The 23,986-nt window shown below is 42.3% G+C and overlaps 1 protein-coding gene across 5 annotated transcripts in view; it reads right to left on the reverse strand.

The window, feature by feature from the left end:
* The window catches only part of kdm4b (lysine (K)-specific demethylase 4B), a 428,138-nt gene that overhangs the window by 340,164 nt on the left and 63,988 nt on the right, over positions 1 to 23,986 (reverse strand). For all 5 annotated transcript variants that reach the window (XM_078198157.1, XM_078198155.1, XM_078198158.1 and 2 more), the window contains exons 3-5: positions 6,976 to 7,130; positions 4,748 to 4,923; positions 1,905 to 2,019 (exon numbers count right to left, since the gene is read on the reverse strand). In XM_078198157.1, the coding sequence (XP_078054283.1) occupies positions 1,905 to 2,019; positions 4,748 to 4,923; positions 6,976 to 7,116 (432 nt within the window). In that variant the 5' untranslated portion in view covers positions 7,117 to 7,130. The remainder of the gene's footprint in view (positions 1 to 1,904; positions 2,020 to 4,747; positions 4,924 to 6,975; positions 7,131 to 23,986) is intronic.

The following is a 23,986-nucleotide window of genomic DNA, read 5'->3' on the forward strand; positions in this document are numbered from 1 at the left end:
TACACAAATTAGGAGAATTAAACCATTCAGGGCCCTGAGCCTGTTCTGCCAATCAAGAACAAGATAATCCCCAGTAACATACAACTCCCTTGTTAGCCAGTGCTCTCTAGGAACGAGTTCCAAACATTCACAACCCTCTTCTCATCTCTATCTTAAATGGGAGACCCCTTATTTTTAAGTTGGCCACTAATTCTAGTCACTCCCACAAGGGGAAACATCCTTTCACCACCCACCTTGTCAAGTCTTCTCACATTATGGCAGCTGATGCCAGAAGTCAGAAATTCAAAGTGACTACTTTGTTCTTTCACATAAACACTTCACAGGTCTCAAATAAATTAGCAGTATTTTTGTATTGATTTCTTGCTCCCACACTTATTTTGTACAAGCCATAGTCAGAGGACTTGGCCCAGTGCAGACACAGTTAATGTAGGTTTTTGTTGGTAAGCTGCCACTGTTTTTCCTTACCATAATGAGGAATATATAATGGCTGTGTATAGAACATAGAAAAGCTACAGCACAAACAGGCCCTTCAGCCCACAAGTTGTGCCGAACATGTCCTTACCTACTAGGCTTACCTATAACCCTCTATCTTACTAACTTCCATGAACCTATCCAAAAGTCTCTTAAAAGACCCTATCGAATCCGCCTCCACCACCACTACCGGCAGCCGATTCCACGCACCCACCACCCTCTGAGTGAAAAGCTTACCCCTAACATCTCCTCTGTACCTACTCCCCAGCACCCTAAACCTGTGACCTCTTGTGGCAACCATTACAGCCCTGGGTAAAAGCCTCTGAGAATCCACTCTATCAATACCCCTCAACATCTTATACACCTCCATCAGACCACCCCTCATCCTTCGCCTCTCCAAGGAGAAAAGACCTAGCTCTCTCAACCTATCCTCAAGGCATGCCACCTAATTCAGGAAACATCCTTGTAAATCTCCTCTGCACCCATTCTATGGCTTCCACATCCTTTCTGTAATGAGGCGACCAGAACTGGACACAGTACTCCAGGTGGGGTCTGACCAGGGTCCTATACAGCTGCAGCATTATCTCCCGATTTTTAAACTCAATTCCTCTATTGATGAAGGCCAGTATTCCATACACCTTCTTAACCACAGCCTCCATCTGCGACGCTGCTTTGAGCGTCCTGTGAACCCGGATCCCGAGATCCTTCTGATCTTCCACACTGCCAAGCGTCTTACCCTTAATATTATATTCTTTCATCCTATTCGACCTGCCAAAATGAACCACCACACACTTATCTGGGTTGAAGTCCTTCTGCCACTTCTCCGCCCAGTCTTGCATCTTATCTATGTCTCGTTGCAACTGCTGACATCCCTCTACACTAACCACAACCCCACCAACCTTTGTGTCATCAGCAAACTTGCCAACCCATCCTTCCACTTCCTCATCCAGGTCATTTATAAAAATCACAAAGAGCAAGGGTCCCAGAACAGATCCCTAGGGCACCCCACTGGTGACTGACATCCATACTGAAAAAGACCCATCTACAACCACTCTTTGCCTTCTGTGGGCAAGCCAGTTCTGAATGCACAAAGCAATGTCCCCTTGTATCCCATGCCCCTTCACTTTCTCAATGAGCCTTGCATAGGGCACCTTATCAAACCATATAACATTTCTCAGACGAACAGTTCTAAAACTAAGGATTTAATAAATTCAGGGAGAAGTTGCACAGCACAAATCCAAAGCATAACTCATACTGAGCACAATCCAGGATATTGCCATTTGCTTCTCAGGAGGGAATGGCAGCCATGGTAGCAAGAAGTTCTGCTCAAAGTTCATAGCGCCAAAGTTCCTAACTTGCTGTACATGGGATTAACTACCAAGATCATTTTTTAAAAGATCAGCATTCTCCTTTGAAATGATACCATTACTTACATTATCATACAGTGAACCACTGATATCCGCTCCATAGATGGGAGACACAAACGTTAGATTCTTCCAGTATTTGCGCTCAAGGTCATCAAAATCTATATACCTTGGAGTACAATACCTGAAAGAGAAGGATTGCAAATTTATTTCCCGTTGTTTTCTTTCAAAAGAAGCTGCTCTGGGTTGAAATGGGAAGCTGCGGAAGGGGAAATTAGTGAAATAGGATAGACGGTGTCCTTTTAAAAATCCCAGCATGTGTTTCGAGAAGAATCTAAATGTTCACATTCATAGAAATTATAGCGTAGATGAGCCCAACACATCAATGCCAACAGCAGCTCATCAACTGGAATCTAATTTAATTCAATTTTTCTATCCTTTCCCCATATTATTTTGATGCGCTTGTCAGTCGATGAAATTTCACCCAGCCCTGTTACACCCCACTCTATAGCCCGATCTTTATCCCCTCATGTCTAAGGAGCACAACTTCAGCACATCCCTTATCTGACACTCGCTGGATTGCTCATTCATCACCAGACCTGGCTTATTATGTCAAGCTCTACCAGGCTTTCATTTTTGTAACAAATATGAAATTTATAAGATCTGTTATATTTTGGGATGGTGTCTTTAGTTTAGGGTAAAGGAAGGGGGCTCGTGGGACTGGTTTTGAGGTCTGCCCGACAACAGGCCTGGATGACGTGGCTGTGAAAAAATTAAAGTGAGGCCCAGGGTGTTTTGCTGGAAAAAAGGTGTAACATGTTCACATTTGGAGACAATTGCAACAGCATGTGCGTTTACAGTGGTTAGACTGCTAGTCTCCATAGTCCAAGGAAAGTATTAAGAATATCCAGTGGTAAACAGTTATGCTTTAAATTGACAACTTACTTACAGGCTGAGAGTTGGGGTGTCAAATAATAATGAATTAGCATTTCTACTTGGATACAAGACCCATGTGACTCATGTTGCCATGGAAATTGGCTTAGAGGGGAAGGATTTTGAAGTTATTCCTGAAACCCATAGACAAATTACTCTGTCAGGAACCAGGAGAAAGAGAGCAGCTAGAAGCAAAAGTCTCAATGGTTTACTGCACAGGAATGCGGGTGGAGTTTGTGTTGGTTTAAAAAGACCAAGTTCATGAAGAATTGAAATGAGGCTGGAAGATTCGCTTAAGTTCTACTACAAGGATAATCTCCAGAAAAAACTTTCACCATGTTGGATAGTTCTAGGGTTAAAAGTTACCAGGATAGGAAAGGAATGGAAATAAACCCTTACCTCTCAGTATTCTGGGATAGACCCTATCTGGCCCTGGCAACTTGTCCACCTTAATGTTTTTCAAAACCTCCAATACCTCCTCCCTTTTTATCTCAAAACGTCCTAGAATGTTAACATCCTCCTTTCATCCTCCACCACATCCTTCTCTTTTGTGAACACTGATGCAAAGTACTCATTAAGGACCTCACCCACCTCATCTGGCTCCACGCACAAATTCCCTCCATTGTCCTGTGATGACAGCTAGCATCCCAGTGATTACTATGGTGACAGCTAGTATCCCACAAATTTCATGGAATTCTTCAGCAACCAATGATATAAATATACTGACTGGCCCAGGGTCTTTGTAAGACATATTTTCCACTTAAGTCACCATAAAGTGATGCCAAATGAAACAAATCCTGGAGTTGAATTTGCTTTGTGTGTTTGAAACCCCAGCATGGCATTGACGCCTGATATAACATTTTTGATAAGCAGCTCAATTAGTTGTTGGGATGTGTGCTCTAGAGGCTGGAGGATCAATACGAGGCTTTCCAGCATGAACATAAGCAACCCCACCATCCAAGAAATTAGTTGACTGACATAAGTAGGAGAGAAAGAAAAAGCCTCTGAAGACTTCTTAAAAAGTTAAGATAAAAAGAGGCCACAGCTGTCAGTGCATTCCACCCACCCAGCCCCCCGGCCCCAATCCCAGACCAGTGTGTTTAAAAATGGTCCGAAAGCAGGAACATGACAGCAGGGCAGCATGTTGTCTGGTGGCAAGATACTGAAGGCCCGCCCACCTCCATGGATATTTAAAATGCAGCATCTGGAGCTAGCATATTGGGTGTATAACAAAAATCAGATAACAATTAGCACTATGTTTAGTTAACACGTCCTTGGGCAGAATTTTACACCGGCAGGACTTCATGGTCCTGCCAAAGTCAATGGACTTTAGAACAACTCTGCATTTTACAGCACCAGCCCCGCTGCAATAGGACCATAAAATTCCACTCTACAAATTTACTTAATTTCATGGCCATATTTATCTTTTGTGTGTTCTAACTTCCTTCCTAACAGACACCACTGCAATGACACTGGCAGATTTATCTTGCTATATACTTAATATATTTAATTTTATTCTTTTCTGGGGTAGGTTTTCACCATTAATTTTCTTCTGACGGCTTGGAACAAATCTCTGATTTTCCCTGTGTGCTCTTCTGCGTATTTCACACAATCTTCACTGTCATTTTAATTGGCCTTGTCATCCATTTAGTACATTACTTCACCTTATACTTATTTTCCTTCTATACATACAGTTGCATAATCATTTTTGTAATGGTCCATTAACTGTGACCTCAACAATTCTGTCCAGTTAATTTATTTTGTTTCAAGCTGTACACCTTCAAATATTGCCTTTTCAGAAGGGTAATTTTTCTCTTGGATCTTTAACTTCTATTATGACTACTGGCCCCTCAACATTCCACTACTTTTACCAAAGTAATCCTGATCGCTTGTAAGAACACAATCTCAAATCGACATTTACCTCAGTTTTTTTTTGGCACATTCACTAAAAAACAAGCTTTAAAAATGGGTCTCCATACTTCTCACTGTTGGCCAGCTTCCTGTACTCTCCAACAGTCATGGATTTCTTCTGAATGTTGTACTGTGTGAAAAGCCCAGACTGACCAGTCACTACTTGTTGAATTGGAGCTGGGATGGTCATATCATCAATATCTTCATATGACTTCCTTGGTTTCCATTCTTTTGGGGGAATGACCTGGAAGCAATGCATATGCATAATTTAGCCGAAGAAATCTGCAGTTACTCCATACCAAGAACATGTATCAATAATCTGCAATTGAAGCACAGCCTCAAAACCAAGGCAGGAGCTACTAATAAAAAGCTTTTTTCCAGAGATTCAAGAAAATCTGTGTTATGGTGAACTTCATAAGATATTTATGTTTCAAACTGTCCCTTTTGGTTCAACGTTCAGAGAGGGGGATATGACATCTGATAGAACACACCCAGCAATAAGCCCATATGACAGCATACCAAATCAGTACATAGACAAGCCCACATAACCTGCTCGTCATGGTGACAGGGGTCCAGGTCAAAGCTTATCGAAAGTAAGAAAATTGGGTAGCTGTGCTTGCTGCATGCAGATTCATAGACTCTCAGAGCCAGCCAGAGTGTCTTTGGCGAAGATGACTCAAACCCGGTGCTGCTATGCCAAAATTAGGCTCTCTGTTTGAAGAAACATAGTTTGTAGTGAAGGATTAAAAAAACAGAGTTCCCAATGGATGCCTTGCTACTCCAAATACATCTGAGTATTGAGTGAATTCTTTGTTCAAATGGACACTTTGAAAGGAGATTCACTCTGGTGGGGCAGGCAGAAGAGATCCTATTAGAACTGGGAGGAACTTGGGCACTTTAAACGCACCACTGCGTTTCTACTGAGTATATTATTTAAACGTGGCATGCAATTTTCGGTTGTATTAAGATTGTTTTATTCTGTCTTGGGATGTGGGCGTCGCTAACAAGGCCAGCATTTGTTGTCCATCCCTAATTATCCTTGCAGAGGATTGCTAAGAGCCAATCTCATTGCTGTGGGTCTGGAGTTACATGTAGACTGGACTGGACAAGGTGAGGATGGCATTTCCTTCCCTAAAGGAAATTGGTAAACCAGATGAGTTTTTACAACAATTGATAATAGATGTCATTTTGACCAGTACTGAGACTAGCTTTATATTCCAGATTCATTATTTTGAATTTAAATTCTACGAACTGCCATGGCTGGATTTGAAAACAGGCCCGCAGGCATTAAGCTGAGCCTCAGGTGGACTGGTCGAGTAACATTATTATCCCAGCACGATGATAGGGAATACTAATAGGGAATACTTTTTTGTCATTTAGTGTAACAGTTGCTTAAATAAGGTTTAGATCATGTTGATTTCAGTTTGTTACAGTAAATTTCTTAAAATATGAAAGCTTATCATGCAATTGTGTGTGCTGGTCACTGGGAAATTCATATTTTTTTATATTAGGAAAGTTCCTCTCACCAAAATCAAAGTGTGCATTTGGTTCATCTGTTGAAATACCCGTCATTTCCATTTTTCAACTGTATAAACTTACAACCATGTAAGTTAATTTTATAAACATACAACAGTGTGCACAAAGTGCCAAGGTTTTTTTTCCAGATGATTCCACGCGTCTTTCCTCATTAGAGAAGGGCGCATTACAAGGTACAACCCCTGTAGGTGAACGGAATTTTTCATTCAGCCCCAATATTCTGGGAACACATCACCTCAGACAACATGAACTAGATACAGTGCAGAATAGAGGTGCTTTGGAAGAGCCAGGAACCCCATGCAGCACGTGATTCCCCACTCCTCCCTCATTCCCACAAAACAACTGATTTCAAGGCCCTCATATGTCTTTAGGGTAGAGTTCTGTTGAAGATTGGAAAGTAGTCATGAAAGCGCATGCAGCAAAGAGCCTAGAAGCAATCTGTGATAACGTCATTATAAATTACTGCAGGCACACAAAACATGAAATCTCATCCAGGAATCAGATAGCGGAATCCTCAATAGGAGAATTCTGTTGTAATCGATTTGAAAGTAATCTGCTGTTGGTAATCACGCTGTGTCATTCCTGCTCCTTGTACATTCCAAGCCTGGGCAGGAATGAGGTGATTATTTCATTATATTATTTGCGTGATTCTTAAATAACCAGTTACTAAATAAACACTGTATTTGGATCAACAAATCTGATTGGATCAGGTATTTAAAATTGTCATGCCTAACTCAAATTGAATGAAATGAGCAGTCACCTTTGCCAGACCAGCCCTATGAGCTCCCTGGGATTCAATGTACACAATATACTTCCCAAAATCTTTAAACTCTTCCATGGTTGGACGGAAGGTCATGATCTTGCAGTTTGGATTAGGAGGACCCGGATGTTCCGATGCCATTGTTGAGATAATTTCTGTTTAGGAAAAAAAAAGCAAATTAAAAGTTGCAGTATTCACTGACAACAACAAAACTGTGAACAAAGAAAATATTAATTTAATAAAGTGCTGCACAACAGACTTATGAGTAAAGTTAGTGCTCAAGAAATAAAAGGGACAATTATCACATGGATACAAAATTGCTTAAATGACAGGAATCAGAATGGTGGTTAATAGTTGTTTTTCAGACCGGAGGAAGATTTGTAGTGGAGTTCCCCAGAGGTCGCTGTAGAGGCGCTTGATCTTCCCGATACATATTTATGACCTAGACCTTCGTTAACAGGACACAACTTCAAAATTTGTGGCTGATGCAAAACTTGTAACATAGTCAACTGTGAGGAGGTTAGTGTAGAACTTCAGAAGGACATGCAACAGAGAATGTTGGGAAAAACTCAGCAGGTGTGGCAACACCTGTAAAGAGGAAAAACAGTTGATGTTTCGTCAGTTTGACTCTTCATCAGAATAAAGAGAGGGAAAATGTGTTGGATATTAAACTTTTGCTGGGTGGATTGCTACGAGATGTAGCAACATTAAGAACAAGAGGTGGATAGCCGGGGGTTTGCATTGGGACAATAAATGTATGGGATATTTAAGAAAGGGTTTAAGATGGAGGAAAAGAATCACAATCTAAAGTTGTTGGACTCAACATTTGAGTCCTGAGAACTGCAATGTGCCTAATTGAAAGATGAGATGCAGCTCCTCCAGTTTGCACTGGGCTCAACTAGAGCACTGCAGCAGACCGAGTTCACACATGCAGGCCATCTGTCTCTTGCTCAGAAGATTGCTACATCTGTCCCAGAGAGTTTAATAGCCAACAATTTTCCTGCTCTTTGGTTCTGATGAAGAATCAAACTGTCGCGGGACATTTGACTCGGTTTTTCTCTCCCTGCAGATGCTGCCAGGCCTGCAGAGCTTTTCCAGCATTCTCTGTTCTTGTTTCAGATTCCAGCATCCGCAGCACTTTGTTTATTCAAAAGGACATAGGTTGGTGGAATGACTGGACAAATAAATGGTAGATGAAATTCAATGCAGTGATGTGCGAAAGGATTAATTTTGCTCAAAAGAACATGGGGAGACAATACAAGGGATACAATTCCAAAAGTGGATGCAGGAGGGCGGCCAGAATGGTCTACCCATTGACAAAAAGATGTCACTACAGGTTAGTGTGATGCCTTGGTAAACTGGTTCAAATGTCTCTCAAATGAAGGCAACCATGCAGACAGAGATTTCAAGATCCATCACCTAGATATCCTGCTCACTTTCTCAGAAAATGGACACAACTGTCCCTTCCACCTTTTACAAAGTTATTCCACTTCATACATGAACTCAAGAGATACATAAAGCAACAGTTATTCTAAATCCCATTTTCTTCATCTAACAGAATGAATTTTAAGTGGGTCCAGCATTTTATGAACACACTTTGCAAGCTTCCGACACCAAATCTTAAATGCTTGGTATAGTATGAATGGAGAACTGACCAAATCACACATTTCATCCCAGCCACTGAAGTTACAAGGAGTTCCAGCTCTCACTTAATTGGGTTAGGTGATGAAACAGGAGAACTGCACCTTATGTTGCCCACAGAAGAGTACAATAAATTTCAGAGATAGTAATTGACAAAGCAATTAAAAATCACTTGGGGGTTTTTCATGCAAATCAACGAAAACTCGATTAAATTTGAATATTTGGCCGCAAGTTGTTCCCTCCAACAAACCTGCTCCTCGCTTTGTCATCCAGACACGAAACGTTGTCTCTATGCTCTCTCCACAGAAGCTAACCTGCTGAGATGTTCCAGCATTTTTTTTTGCTTTTGTTTCATGGAAGCATTACATGTGCAAATGTAAATGAGTTTGAATGGAAATTTGAACCCTAACATCACATCAGAAAATCACAGCAATTTAATCACAGTTGCCAGCTGCACCCAAAGCAAAAACAAATACCCAGGTCTCACTTCTCAGCCTTTTGGCTAAGATCGTGTAGTTTTGGCATCCTGCACTTGAAGTCATGAGGTTGCACTGAGGCTTCATTTGAGGCAAAAAAAATATGTTTAAAGCGGCATCTGGAGGAGGTGCAATGCCCACTCCAATCAGCTTGGGGCATGTAGATCAAGCCCAAGACAAGAAGTGGGAAACCTATCTTGTCAGCTTGGATCGGGAATGTCTCACTTGCTGAGACTTTGAATGGATTGAATTGGATATAAACAAAAAAAACAAATACCCAGGTCTCTACCAACAAAGCGCTGGGAAAAGAAATTAAAAGTTTCAAAGAAGAAATCTTCCCCTTAAAAATGAATTTAAATCAGGGTTTCAGCAACACAGCAGCTTACTGAGTCACTATGGGGATACAGAACTAAGACTCAGTGCCCATAATTTTCACACTTAAAGAAGTCTTCAGGCACAGCTGTCACATCAAATACAGACCAAGCTCCAGCCATGCACAGGAGGAAACAGAGACTAAAATAGAAAGGCAACGGCATCAGATCACAAAGCAGCATTGGCAAGTTTCCTCGGACCAAATTACCTGCCCACCCTCGGATGGGGGAAGGGAAAATCAGTTGGGAATAATAAAAAAAATCGGGACAGGAAGGTGGATGGGTGATGTGAGCAAGGAACAGGAGCATTTTTTTGGATTCGTTAAAGAAATTCTACGCTGAACAAATCACCACACAGGGTCAGGTTCCAGGGTCTCGGGAAGTCCAGTTTGAATTTCTGAAGTTAACATAAGCAGCCAAGAACACATTCTGACAACTCACTGCAACCATACGGTGCTGTACAACTGGACAGATGCACAGATTATGCTAGTCACTGAAACACAATGGAAAGTCATTTAATTTCACAGAGCTAGAATAAAAGTTCATAAAAATCACAGAATGGTCACAATACAGGAAACCATTGGCCCTTCATGTCTGTGCCTGCTCTCTGGAGAGCAATTCACCAAGTTCCATTCCCCACCTTTCCCTTGTAGCCCTACAATTGTTTTCTCTTCATATAAAGATCCAATTCTCTTCGGTTCCACTACACACTAGCCTGTGCATTCTAGATCCCAACCACTTGCCTGCGTAAAAAATCCTCACGTTGCAGTTGTTACTTTTGCCAATCACTTCAAATCTGATTTAGAACATAGAACATTACAGCACAGTACAGGCCCTTCAGCCCTCGATGTTGCGCCGACCAGCGGAACCAATCTAAAACCCCTCTAATGTACACTATTCCAATATCATCCATATGTTTATCCAATAACCATTTGAATGCTCTTAATGTTGACGAGTCCACTACTGCTGCAGGCAGGGCATCCCACGCCCTTACTACTCTGAGTAAAGAACCTACCTCTAACATCTGTCCTATATCTCTCACCCCTCAATTTAAAGCTATGTCCCCTCGTGCTAGCCATCACCATCCGAGGAAAAAGGCTCTCACTGTCCACCCTATCTAATCCTCTGATCATCTTGTATGCCTCTATTAAGTCACCTGTATTGTCGCATGTATTGGGATAGAATGAAAAGTACTGTTTCTTGTGTGCTCTATATACATACATACACACACTGTCTCCTCTGGTTCTACCAGTGGGAACAGTCCCTAACCACACTGTCCAGAGGCTTCATGATTTTGAACCCCTCTATTAAATCTCCTTTCCTCCAAGGGGAACAGCCCAGTTTCTCTAATCCATCTACCTCACTGAAGTTCCTCAAACCTGGAACCATTTGCAACAATCTTTTCTGTACCCATTCTAATGCCTTCACATCTTTTTTAAAGTGTGATGCACATAACGAGGGAGTTTTAAACAGGTTTATTATAAAACTTTTCTTTTTGACTACGTCCCTGTTTATAAAGCCCAGGACCCTATGGGCTTTACTAACAGCTCACTCATTTAGTGATTTATGCACATATTCCTCAAGGTCCCCTGCACCCTCTTTATAATGATCATTATTTTTAAATAAGGGGTCACCCATTCAAGACAGAGATGAGGAGAATTGTTTTCTCTGAGGGTTGAGAGTATTTGGATCTCTCTTCCTCAAAAGGCTACCAGTGGAAGCAGAGTCATTGAATATTTTAAAGGCAGAGGTTGATAGATAAGCAAAGGGGTGAAAGGTTATCAGGGATATGCAGGAATGCGGATTTGAGGTTACAATCAGATCAGCCATGGAGGAGCAGGCTTGAGGGGCCAAGTAGAATACTGCGCCTTTACGTTGCCTCTCCTCATTCTTCATGCAAAAATTAGTCACTTTACTCTTTGCATTAAATTCTGTTTGTACACCCATTCCACCAGTCTGTCCACGTCCTTTTGAAGTTTAACACCATCTTCTTCACAGTTCACAATACTACCAAGTTTTGTATCATCTGCAAATTGTGCAGTTGCGTCCTGTACATCCAAGGCACGCAAGCTAAAAGTTAACCTGCTTTCCAGTATTGAGCTTTCAAGAAATAGACCTAAAGCCTACTGTTAAGTGAAAGTTGTTTTCTGCCTGAAAAAAATAGAGTTATCCCATAGTTCAGATTAAGCAATTTAAAAATACTGGAGGCCTTTGCTCCTCAAGAAAAGTTGTAGTTAACCATTCATGTCAATTAAGTAGTGAAGAAGTGATTAAGCAGCAAAAGAGAAGATGCAGTGAGTAGGATACAACAGGCTGCATGAAAAGAGCATGCAAGATATTTGCACTATCCACTAGAACCCACTATCCACTAGAACCACTGGCATGACGATCTTCACTTTCATGCAGTTAACTCAAAACTATAACCACATTATAGAATTTTTTTTAAATAGAAACCCTACAGTGCAGAAACAGACCATTCGGCCCATCGAGTCTGCACCGACCACAATCCCACCTAGGCCCTACTCCCATATCCTATACATTTATCCGCTAATCCCTCTAACCTACGCATCTCAGGACACTTAAGGGGCAATTTTAGCATGGCCAATCAACCTAACCCGCACATCTTTGGACTGTGGGAGGAAACCGGAGCACCCGGAGGAAACCCACGCAGACACGAGGAGAAAGTGCAAACTCCACACAGACAGTGACCCAAAGCTGGAATCGAACCCAGGTCCCTGGAGCTGTGAAGCAGCAGTGCTAACCACTGTGCTACCGTGCCGCCCATGACTTTAGGAAATACACAACCTATTTGGTAAAGTTATGGTGTTAAATGTGGTCTATATGGACTTCAGCAAGGCGTTCGATAAGGTCCCCCATGCAAGACTTCTTGAGAAAGTGAGAGGGCATGGGATCCAAGGGGCTGTTGCCTTGTGGATCCAGAACTGGCTTGCCTGCAGAAGGCAGAGAGTGGCTGTGGAGGGGTCTTTCTCTGCATGGAGGTCAGTGACCAGTGGAGTGCCCCAGGGATCTGTTCTGGGACCCTTGCTGTTTGTCATTTTCATAAATGACCTGGATGAGGAAGTGGAGGGATGGGTTGGTAAGTTTGCTGACGACACCAAGGTAGGTGGTGTTGTGGATAGTTTGGAGGGATGTCAAAAGTTGCAGCGAGACATAGATAGAATGCAAGACTGGGCGGAGAAGTGGCAGATGGACTTCAACCCGGATAAGTGTGTGGTGATCTATTTTGGCAGATCCAATGGGATGAAGCAGCAGTATAATATGAAGGGTACCATTCTTAGCAGTGTAGAGGATCAGAAGGACCTTGGGGTCCGGGTCCATAGGACTCTTAAATCGGCCTCGCAGGTGGAGGATGCGGTCAAGAAGGCGTACGGCGTACTGGCCTTCATTAATCGAGGGATTGAGTTTAGGAGTCGGGAGATAATGCTGCAGCTTTATAGGACCCTGGTTAGACCCCACTTGGAGTACTGCGCGCAGTTCTGGTCACCTCATTACAGGAAAGATGTTGAAGCCATTGAAAGGGTGCAGAGGAGATTTACAAGGATGTTGCCTGGATTGGGGGGCATGCCTTATGAGGATAGGTTGAGGGAGCTTGGTCTCTTCTCCCTGGAGAGACGAAGGATGAGAGGTGACCTGATAGAGGTTTACAAGATGTTGAGAGGTCTGGATAGGGTAGACTCTCAGAGGCTATTTCCAAGGGCTGAAATGGTTGCTACGAGAGGACACAGGTTTAAGGTGCTGGGGGGTAGGTACAGAGGAGATGTCAGGGGTAAGTTTTTCACTCAGAGGGTGGTGGGTGAGTGGAATCGGCTGACGTCGGTGGTGGTGGAGGCAAACTCGTTGGGGTCTTTTAAGAGACTTCTGGATGAGTACATGGGATTTAATGGGATTGAGGGCTATAGATAGGCCTAGAGGTGGGGATGTGATCGGCGCAACTTGTGGGCCGAAGGGCCTGTTTGTGCTGTGGCTTTCTATGTTCTATAAAAAAAAAATACAGGAAGAGCAAAACTAGGACAGTCTTCTGCACGCGGTTTCAATTTTAAAAGGGACATAACTTGCAAAATTTCAAGTGAGATCTCAAAATTTAAAATAGCTTTATTAACAGAAAGAAGTTGGTAAATGCTGTCATGCAAGAATGTTTTTGCATAGCAAGGGTTAGTGTGGGACTGGGGAACAGTGCGATATAGAGAGACACATGGCAACAGACAGAAGACAGAGTGGTGTAGAGAGAGTCTGAGAGGTTGGCATAATGATAGCAAGTAGATAGTGTTGTATCTTGGAGATATGTATATAGTTATGGGTTACCAATGAACAGTTTATGTTTAACCACACATCTTAGTAAGACACCAAATTGCCTTACAACATGGTGGCAGATTCAACTATTAATTTAGTTTATCAAATTCAAACATAAATCATGCCTAGACTTCAAAGATCTCTACAGGTTGAAAACAAATACACATCTCGCACCCCCTGCATCTTACACTTCTTGCGCTGTGCCAGGTTTGAAAACTTTAGTCAAACCACAGTTTAAGTCAGGTACCATATTGTCTTCAAACCTGCCAAATGCTGAATACCAGTGCAGCATGTAAAGATCCTCTTTGCCACACTATATGCAACTTTAACAGATTAATGTATCTTAAAAACGGTTGCCTTTTTTGAACCAGCTACTCACCCAAGCATTCACAACTTAAGAATAGGCACAATAAATCATTAACTGTGACATCTCCAATCCAGCAATAGCAATGAGAGCAATTAACAATAATCATTCACACAGAGCAGGCCAGGGAATGGTTTGCTGAAATCAGATATGGAAGCACATTTTTGAAATAACATTTTATATTAACCTACCAATTAAAAACCAGGTTTTATTAAAACGGTTTTCACAAAATTCAAATTTTCAAGACCCAGAGAAAAAGTATGACCAAAACATTCCACGATTATTCAACTATAACTCAAACATGCCAACATCACCATCTCATAGATCAAGAGACAAAATCTTGAGAGAGAGAGAGAGATTTGGTATAAAAATCAGGAGTCACCATAGACAAATCAGCTGTTTCATAAACCTCATTTGTGGTTTATTTAATCTCCAAGGATCAGAAGTCTTCACAAAACTATTGAACTGCAGCTGAAAATGCTTTAAAAAAATATATTTTTAAAATATGGCAGAGACTATGGCTCTACCTAAAAGAGATTGGTCTAATGCCACATTCCCTTCTCAGACATTCAGTGGACCTACCTTATATTAAGTTGATCTTTCTCCACACCTTGGCTATGACACTAACACTGCATTGTGCACCCTCTCCTTTCCTTCTCTATGGACAATATGCTTTGATTTGATTTATTGTCACATGTATTAGTGTACAGTGAAAAATATTGTTTCTTGCACGCTGTACAGACAAAGCACATCGTTCATAGAGAAGGAAACAAGAGAGTGCAGAATGTAGTGTTACAGTTATAGCTAGGGTGTAGAGAAAGATCAACTTAATGCAAGGTAGAGCCATTCAAAAGTCTGATGGCAGCAGGGAAGATGCTGTCCTCGAGTCGGTTGGTACATGACCTCAGACTTTTGTATTGGTTTCCCGACAGAAGAAGGTGGAAGAGAGTATGTCCAGGGTGCGTGAGGTCCTTAATTATACTGGCTGCTTTTCCAAGACAACGGGAAGTGTAGACAGAGTCAATGGATGAGAGGCTGGTTTGTGTGATGGATTGGGCTACATCCACGACCTTTTGTAGTTTCTTGCGGTCTTGGGCAGAGCAGGAGCCATACCAAGCTGTGATACAACCAGAAAGAATGCTTTCTATGGTGCATCTGTAGAAATTGGAGAGAGTTGTAGCTGACATGCCAAATTTCTTTAGTCTTCTGAGAAAATAGACGCATTGGTGGGCTTTCTTAACTATAGTGTCGGCGTGGGGGGACCAGGACAGGTTGTTGGTGATCTGGACACCTAAAGACCTGAAGCTCTCAACCCTTTCTACTTCATCCCTGTTGATGTAGACAGGGGCATGTTCTCCTCTATGCTTCCTGAAGTTGATATCCTTCATTTTGTTGACATTGAGGGAGAGATTATTGTTGCCGCACCAGTTCACCAGATTCTCTGTCTCATTCCTGTACTCTGTTTCATCATTGTTTGCAATACGGCCAACTACAATGGCTGTATAGCGCGCAAGAAACAATACTTTTCACTGTATACCAAAACATGTGACAATAACAAATCAAAACCAATGAGCCCACAAAGGCGACGCTGGATGCAGAGCTGGCTACACAGTTGCAGAAAACTCCAACTACAAGACCTTGCATCACCTCGGACGTTCTCAACTGAATATATTCAAAATCTCATAAGGATCAATGGATAGTCAGAAATATTTGTGATCAGCCTCACCTTGCTCGAGAAACATGCATAGATCCCATAAACAAAGGCCTGAACAGACTGCTAGGTACCTCCTAACTGGGGTTAGGGGAGTACACAGACTACGACTGAAAGTGGGTTCTGGTTAAAGGCAATCACAACACAACATCCTACTGCATCCAGCTTCAAGGTCTGTTAATGACTTAACAGCAGTGAAGCCCTAGGCAACAATCATTTCCTTTTCCAGGAAAACGTAAATTATGAGCTTGAGGTTTTTTTAACAACCCAACAAATTACTATTCCAGATGATAAAAGAAAGATAAGGTTCTTAATGTTTCAAGATCATTGAGATGGCGTGATCTTGGGTCAACTATGCCAGTTGATCCAATGCCTAGACAAGTCCCCTCTCATCACCAATTAAGTACAGTGAGCATTCAGCTTTTCACACTCCCTCTAAACCTGATCTTAGGAAGGGTGGTCAAAGCTGAAGTCAGAGATGGATTTTAAAGAGGGTCTTAAAAGTGGTGATAAAAGTGCAAAAGCAGAAAGGTTTGGGGAGCGAATTTCATATCATTGGGCTTAAGGACTAAGAGCACAGCCAGCAAAGCTGCAACAAAGGGAAAGCAAATGTCCAACAGGACCAGTTGGAGGAATGGAAAATTTCGAGAAGTAGTGAGGCAGGGGAGAAATAAAGAGATAGGGAGGGTTAAAGCTGTAAAGTAATTTAAACACAAGGATGCAAACTTTAAATTTGAGATGTTGGGGAATCAGGAACCAATATAGCTCAGGGAACATTCAGCATGGAGAATAAAACAGGCAGGTCCACCAATAACACTATCATCTCTCATTGCAATGCTATTGGTAGACATCCATGATTAAAATCTCTCATGTTTAACCCAGTTGCTGTCATTTATGCAATCAGGATAATTATACCTCTATTATTATTATACAGAACAGAGCTAATGTTTCAATTCATCCAGACTAGAAACATCAGCTCTGTTCTTTCTCCACAGATGCTGTCAGACCTGCTGAGATTTTCCAGATTTGTTTCAGATTTCAGCATCCGCAGTAATTTGCTTTTGCTGTCTTATTAGATATAGTTTACCTTTCTCACTCGACTATCTTTCAGCCAGCAAGATATTTGACACAGAACCAGTAGCACAAGATGTTTTGCATCTTTGACAATGGATTATGGTGGGGTTCCAGCACCCAAAAACTGCACCAAATGAATGACATGATCCAACAGTATGAGCGTTAGGATAACTAGTCATAGCAGAATCAACTTTTTCTGAGCATCACAATCCAACTCAAGCCTTCTGCTGTAAGCATGCCTCACCTAGAAAAAAATTTAGACGTTCAACCCATCCATTAATAGAATTGTGATCACACTTTTTTTAAAAGTCACGACTCTATATCTTCATCAATTAGCCCATTTTTCCAAGGCAGCAGATATATTTTAATAGGCAGTGCACTATTAGAACAAGGATTTTTTTCTTTCATACTACGTGGGTGTCACTGGCTAGGCCAGCATTTAGTTCCCATCCCTAACTGCCCTCGAGAAAGTGGCGGTGAACGACTTTCTTGAACCGCTGCAGTCCATGTGGTGTAAGTACTCTTGCAGTGCTGTTAGGGAGAGAGTTCAGGATTTTGACTCAGTGACAATGAAAGAACAGCAATATAGTTCAAGTCAGGATGGTGTGTGACTTAAAGGGGAACTTCCAGTTAGTCATGTTTTCATGCATCTGCTGCCCTTGACCTTCTAGGTAGTAGAGGTCTTGAGTTTGAGAGATGCAGTCGAAGCCTTGATGAGTTGCTGCAGTGCATCTTGTAAATGGTACACACTGCTCCCACTGTGCATCAGTGGTGGAGGGAAGAATGTTTAGGGTGATGGATGGAGTGACAATCAAGCAGACTGCTTTGTCCTGGATGGCATCAAGCTTCAAACGTTGTTAGAGCTGCACTAATCTTGCAAGTGGACAATATTCCATCACATTCTTGGTCATCATTAGGGAATCGGTCATTAAACTACAGATAACTTTAGTAGTCTATAATTTCCACTTTAAAAATACCGGAAAACATTAGGAAACAGGGAGACATGTTGAATAATCATTAGAGAAGCATGGAACAGGAGAGTGGTGGAAGCCTTCCAAATCCATCATTTAAAATAGCATCACCAACAACTTGCAAAAACTGCAGTTGTATGGTGCAAGTACTCGCAAGTGTTCATAATGAGGATGTTCTAGGATTTGATGAATAAGGAATGCCAATGTGTTTCTAAGTCAGCATGGCACATGTCTTGGAGGAGAACTTATAGGTGGGACATTCCCCTGTGCCTACTGCCCTTATCCTCCCAGGTAGTGCCCTGTTTTCACTGACCTACATTCAATATTAAAATTCTTATCCTTGTTTCAAAATCCCTCCTTGGCTCCCTACCTCTAATCTTCTTTAACCACACAACCCTCCGATATTTGCTCTCATCTAATTCTGGCCACTTAAGCATTCCCATTTTAATCATTCCAACAGCACCCATGCCTTTAGTTGCTTGGGCCATAAGCTCTAGAATTACATCCCTAAACCACTCCACCTCACTTCCTTGCTTTTCTTTTTAAGATATTGCTTAAAACCTACATCTTTGACCAATCCTTTGGTCATCTGACCCAATATCTCCTTTTGCAGCTCAGTGTCACATTATCTTTTATATTGCTCCTGTGAAGTGTCTTGAAATTTTGATTACGTGAAAGGAACTATTTTGTTATTGTTAGAGGTTGTTGGTTTGTTGAAGCAGCCTTGGTACATTACTACAATACATCTTCTACACTGTATGCGCTGTTGCCACCGCACACCAGTGGTGCAGAGAATTAACATTTAAGGTGGCGCATGTGGTTGTCACTGAAACGGGCTGCTTTGCCCTGGATGGTGTCGAGTTTCTTGAGTGTCGGAGCTGCACTCATCCAGACAAGCGGAAAGTACTCCAACATGCTCCTGACTTGTGCCTTGTCGTTGGTGGACAGGTTTTGAGGAGTCAGGAGGTAAGTTACTCACTGCAGAATTTCCAGCCTCTGACCTACCCTTTAGCCACAGTATTTTTATGGCTGTTCCAGATAGGTTTCTGGTATATGGTGATATTCCCCGCCCCAATATTGGCAATGCCATTGAATGTGCTGATGTAAGTAGTTAAATGTCTTGTTGAAAGCATTTTGAGTGGTGTGAATGCTGCTCGTCATTTATCAGCCCAAGCCTGAATGTTTTCCAGTCACAGACTGTGTCACTATCTGATGAGTTGGGAATAGAACTGAACATCGTGCAATCATCTGTGGATATTTCCACTTCTGACCTTATGTTGGAGGGAAGGTCATTGACGAAACAGCTGAAGATCATTGGGCCTAGGACACTACCTGAGAAACTCTTGAAGTGACACCCTTAGACGCGAATCATTGACCTTCAACAACCACAAACATACTTCTTTGTGCTAGCTATGACCCCAGCAAGTGGAGAATTTGCCCCTATACCTAATGATGTCAATTTTGCTAGGGTTGATGCAATACTAAGTCAAGTGCTGTCTTGGTATCAAGGGCAGTCACTTTCACCTCGTCTCTGGAATTCAAACCCATTGTCCATATTTACATTGAGGCTGTAATACAGTCTGGAGTGGAGTGATCCCTGGAGAAATCCAAATTAAGCATCATTGGTAGATTATTGCTGAGTGCATGTCACTTAATAGCACTGTCAATGACATCTTCTGTCACTTTTTTGTGCCACTGGAGGCTGTACTGAGTGCCATAACTAGTTATCAGTCAAATGGTCGCTCTGTACAGCCATGCTTATAAACATGACCACAGCTTTGCTCCATTGCTAATATTTTTCCCACATTTTAAGACGGTTTAAAAAAGTTGTAGGCCACATAAGAACATTTCAAATCCGGGTTGATGCCACATTAGAAACAAACCCAATTTGAGAGAGATGGCCTCCCCCCTCGGGGGTCTGGCACTGCTGCACTCCAGAGTCAGTTATAGCCGTTGCTGTGTCAGAAAGCAGAAGTCATTTTGCAGTTACGCAAATCAAGCAACAGTACAACCGTATTAGGACTCTGCCACTATGAGCAGTTTAAAAGTTCAGGAGCATTCCTAATTGCAGTAGATTTCCAGCCATCATAGATTAAAACATGCTTAAACTGCACAAGTGGAATGTCAACCCCTTGGCAGTTTTTTAAAATTCTCTTAAGGGATGTGGGCATTGTTGGCTAGGTCAGTATTTACTAGTTACATTCTAAAAAATGTAAATCCAAGCAAAACCATCCAGAGCTTCAACAACAAGTTGAAAGGTTCACTAAAATTGCTTTTGTATGTTATTGGTGCTGTTCACAATTGAAATTTGTAGATTCCACAGCACTGGGAGGCTGGCATGGGGCATGGTGGTGGAGCTGCACAATGGAGCTATTTCTCTTATAAATCACTGTGATCACATCCATTTTACTCCAACAATAAATCAATCAGGACCGAGGCTGTAACAGTCCTCAATTTATATGGGTACCATTTTCATTTGTGTGCATAAAGAGGTTTATTCAAAAAAATCGGACCTATTTATCAATGCATACAGAGAGTCTTAACATTTCACTAGCCAGACAATGGCCCAAGTCAATCAAATATGGCATATGGGTAGATGCATATAAACGTTGCACCATAACACAAGTACATATTCAGCTGGTTAGATGTGGAGGTAACTAATGTGATGACAGATCACAAGAACTAGAGAAAGGGGCTCTCTTCATATTTCAGGAGACAGTGGAAGAGCTGTGTGACTTCAGCTGATGGCATTATATCAGGATAAAAGTGTGATAAATTTCCCAGAAATTTCACCTGCTCTGCAAAACAGAAATTTGGCAGTAAAATCAGATTGTTTCAATTTCCACAGTAATAGTTCTGTTGTAACAGTTCGGATTAAGAACACTATATTCTTTAATGACATCAAATGAATCCACTAATGACTGAGAAGAGCATTCTGCAGTCTTTTAAATTCTCTCACGGGATACTGGAAAGGCCAACACTTGTTGCCCATCTCTACTTTGCCCTCAAGATGGTGGTGGTGAGCCACATTCTGTTGTCCATCAGGTGCAAGTGTTCCTCCAGTGCTATTATGGAGGCATTTTGATCCCACATGGAAGGGCAATATAGTTCTAAGTCAGGGTGGTATATGGATTGAAGAGGAACTTGCAGGTGGTGGTGTTCCCATTCATCAATTCCCTTGCCCTTCTAGATGGTGAAGTCGTGGGTTTGGAAAGTACTGTCGAAGGACCCTCGGCGAGTTGCTGCAGTTCATCTTCTAATTGGTTGTTAGGAGAATAAAGAGTTAATGTCCCGATTTCAACCCTGTCAGCAAAATCTCGTATGCTGACAACTGCTACGGACAATGGAGACAGCCTGTCCACATGGAAGGATAACCATGTCAAAACATAATTAAATTAGATCCGTGCCCAAGACATAGCGTGAATGATTAACCATTAAACTTGTTTTCTTGAGCTGCAAACAATAGAACTTGTATTGCACAAGACTGCTCTAAACATCACGTACTGGGCCGAATACTCATATTCAGATGTCCAGAACAAAGAGAGGCTTTTCTCTATAAATATGCGGGAAAGTCCCTACTACAGCAGAGTCTGCCGTGGGTTACGTACGGACGCCCGGAGGGAGGTAAGCCACTCTACCTGGACTGACGGCTCTCCAGTCCACGTGTCAGGGTAGTTAAACTATATAAGGCTTAGCCCATTGAATGATACTTGTAGAACTTGTCCATGTATTGTGGGGAATAAAGAGACACATTTTATTCTAGCAATACTGGTGTAGTGTGAATTCTTTCTCTCAGACCACCTCCACGAACCTGTTACCGGTCCGGGCTAAACATTTTGGCGCTGCGAGCAGGATACGGTGATAATTGGCGGTGGGGGGTTCTTGGAGAAAGATGTTTCGCAAAACTAAGAAGTTACAGGAGGAGGAAAAGGGAGAGGAAGCGATCATTCCGGGATGGGAAGGATCGTGGAGACCGGTTGCAGCGTGCCTCCGAGACGGAGGGGGTCGCGCTGAAAACTGGGGAGAGGAGACCCGAGATGGATCTCCCGGAGAAGTATTATCTACTCTGTTAAAAATACCCGTCCCTCTGAAGACCCCCGTGGAGGGAATTCAGCGGAGACTGTGGGTATGTGCAACAGCGTGGAAGAATCAGTTTAAACAACGACAGGAAGCCGAGCAGAATGCTCTTAAACTGAAACAGCAATTGGGAGAACAGGAATGTAATAATTCGTTGTTAAAGCAAAAAATAATAAAGTTAGAAACAGAATTAGAAGCCCTTAAAACCCTGGCTGGCCAGGCAGTGGGTTATGTATCCAGAATAAATCGGAGGAAGAAGCGTAAAAAACCTAGAGAATTGGAAATGGTGAAAATTAAAGCATTTGTAGCTAGATTGGGGGACGGGAGCGGCTGGAATCCCGATACGTGGGATGGAAACATTTGGAGTACAGAGTGACAATGGTTCCCACTTTACGGGAAACCTGGTCCGACAATGGGCCACTGACAATCATGTGGAGTGGATATACCATATTCCGTACTATCCCCAAGCAGCAGGATTAATTGAAAGAATGAATGGAATACTGAAAACCTCATTGCGAAAGGCTAGTACTTCTGATGATTTGTCTAATTGGAAGGTGAAATTAAATCAAGTATTGAAGCAAATTAATAATCGACCGCTAGGTGGGGGAGTCACGCCTTTGAACCGAATGGTCCATGTATGTGAAACCCCACAAGGAGAATCAATCAAAATGTGGAAATTGGATGATAAAGCAGAATTACCGCGGCGAGCCACGCCTGGCTCGGCCGGTTTAGATCTAAGAACCTTAGAAACAGTGACCCTGCCACAAGATACACCTACTGTTATTAAAACCGGATTGGGATTGCAGTGCCCTAAGGGAACTTATGGGCACATCCTTCCCCGTTCTGGATTGTCCCTGAAGGGGATAACTGTTATGGCAGGAGTCATTGATTCAGATTATCAAGGAGAAATTGGGGTGGTTCTGTGTAATATTAAACCTGATCCCTATACTGTAACTGCAAATGATAAAATCGCCCAACTGGTGATTAAACCCTGTGAGATGGCACCGGCCGTTGAAGTTGGTATCCCACAGGTGGTGACTGAAAGAGGAACTGGTGGTTTTGGCTCAACAGATAAACCTGGAGCTAAAGTCTGGGTGAAACAGGAAACTGGCCCACCCAGAGCTGCTGAAATCATTGCTCAAGGCAGTGATGGAACCGTAACGGTAATGTACCCTGGTGAGCCCAAATGGGTTAATGTCCCTGCTAAGAAATGTTATCTACGAGAAGATTAATTATGTCTTGAAGATTGATCTCTTTTACAGGAATAAAACAGCATGGAACGATTGACGTTGATACTGATAGTAGGAATGCTCTTGATCTCGTGGATATGGGTTGAGGGGACCCCTGGTCATCAATTGACCGAAAAGCTTGGCGGTTTTCGCCTCGCATGGAAGAACTCCACCCATAATAGAACTCAAGGGGAGTTCACTTGTGGCGCGAATCGAATGTGCGGAATCGCGAATATAACGAGTGTGTATAAGCTATATCGTTGTGAAAAATGCTTGGACAACAACAAAGCTCTCCCCACAACTGCTATGAATTGTACGGTTACCATAACGGCAGGAGCTCCACTTTGCCAGATACAAACAAGAAGGAATAGAACCTGTATGTCCAGTAAGGAAAATGGCACCACCTGGAATATTACTGTGACAGGTGAGAGGCCTCGATTGGTATGGTTCCAGAACAGTACAGAAATAAAAGGCCGCAATACATTCCTATATGCAATAATGTTCCTACCAAACAAGCCTATAATAGAACAAACACAATTCGCCCCAGTCCTACATACTTGTCGAAAGATGGCGAATCAGCTCACGCACACTGAGGTACACTGGACTGTCATTCTGCCCTCGCTACCTACCTGTTCTGGCGCCCGCAGGCGGCGAGCATGGTATGATACGCTGTTGGGTGGGACTGGTACAGTACTAGGTATCTCTAATGCGGCTGACAATGAAGTTACCAGAACTATGTTATCGGACACTGGATATTCGACATCACACGGGCTCCATACTGTCGGA

The sequence above is a fragment of the Mustelus asterias genome, chromosome 26 (assembly GCF_964213995.1).
Source record: "Mustelus asterias chromosome 26, sMusAst1.hap1.1, whole genome shotgun sequence".
NCBI classification, from domain to species: Eukaryota; Metazoa; Chordata; class Chondrichthyes; order Carcharhiniformes; family Triakidae; genus Mustelus; species Mustelus asterias.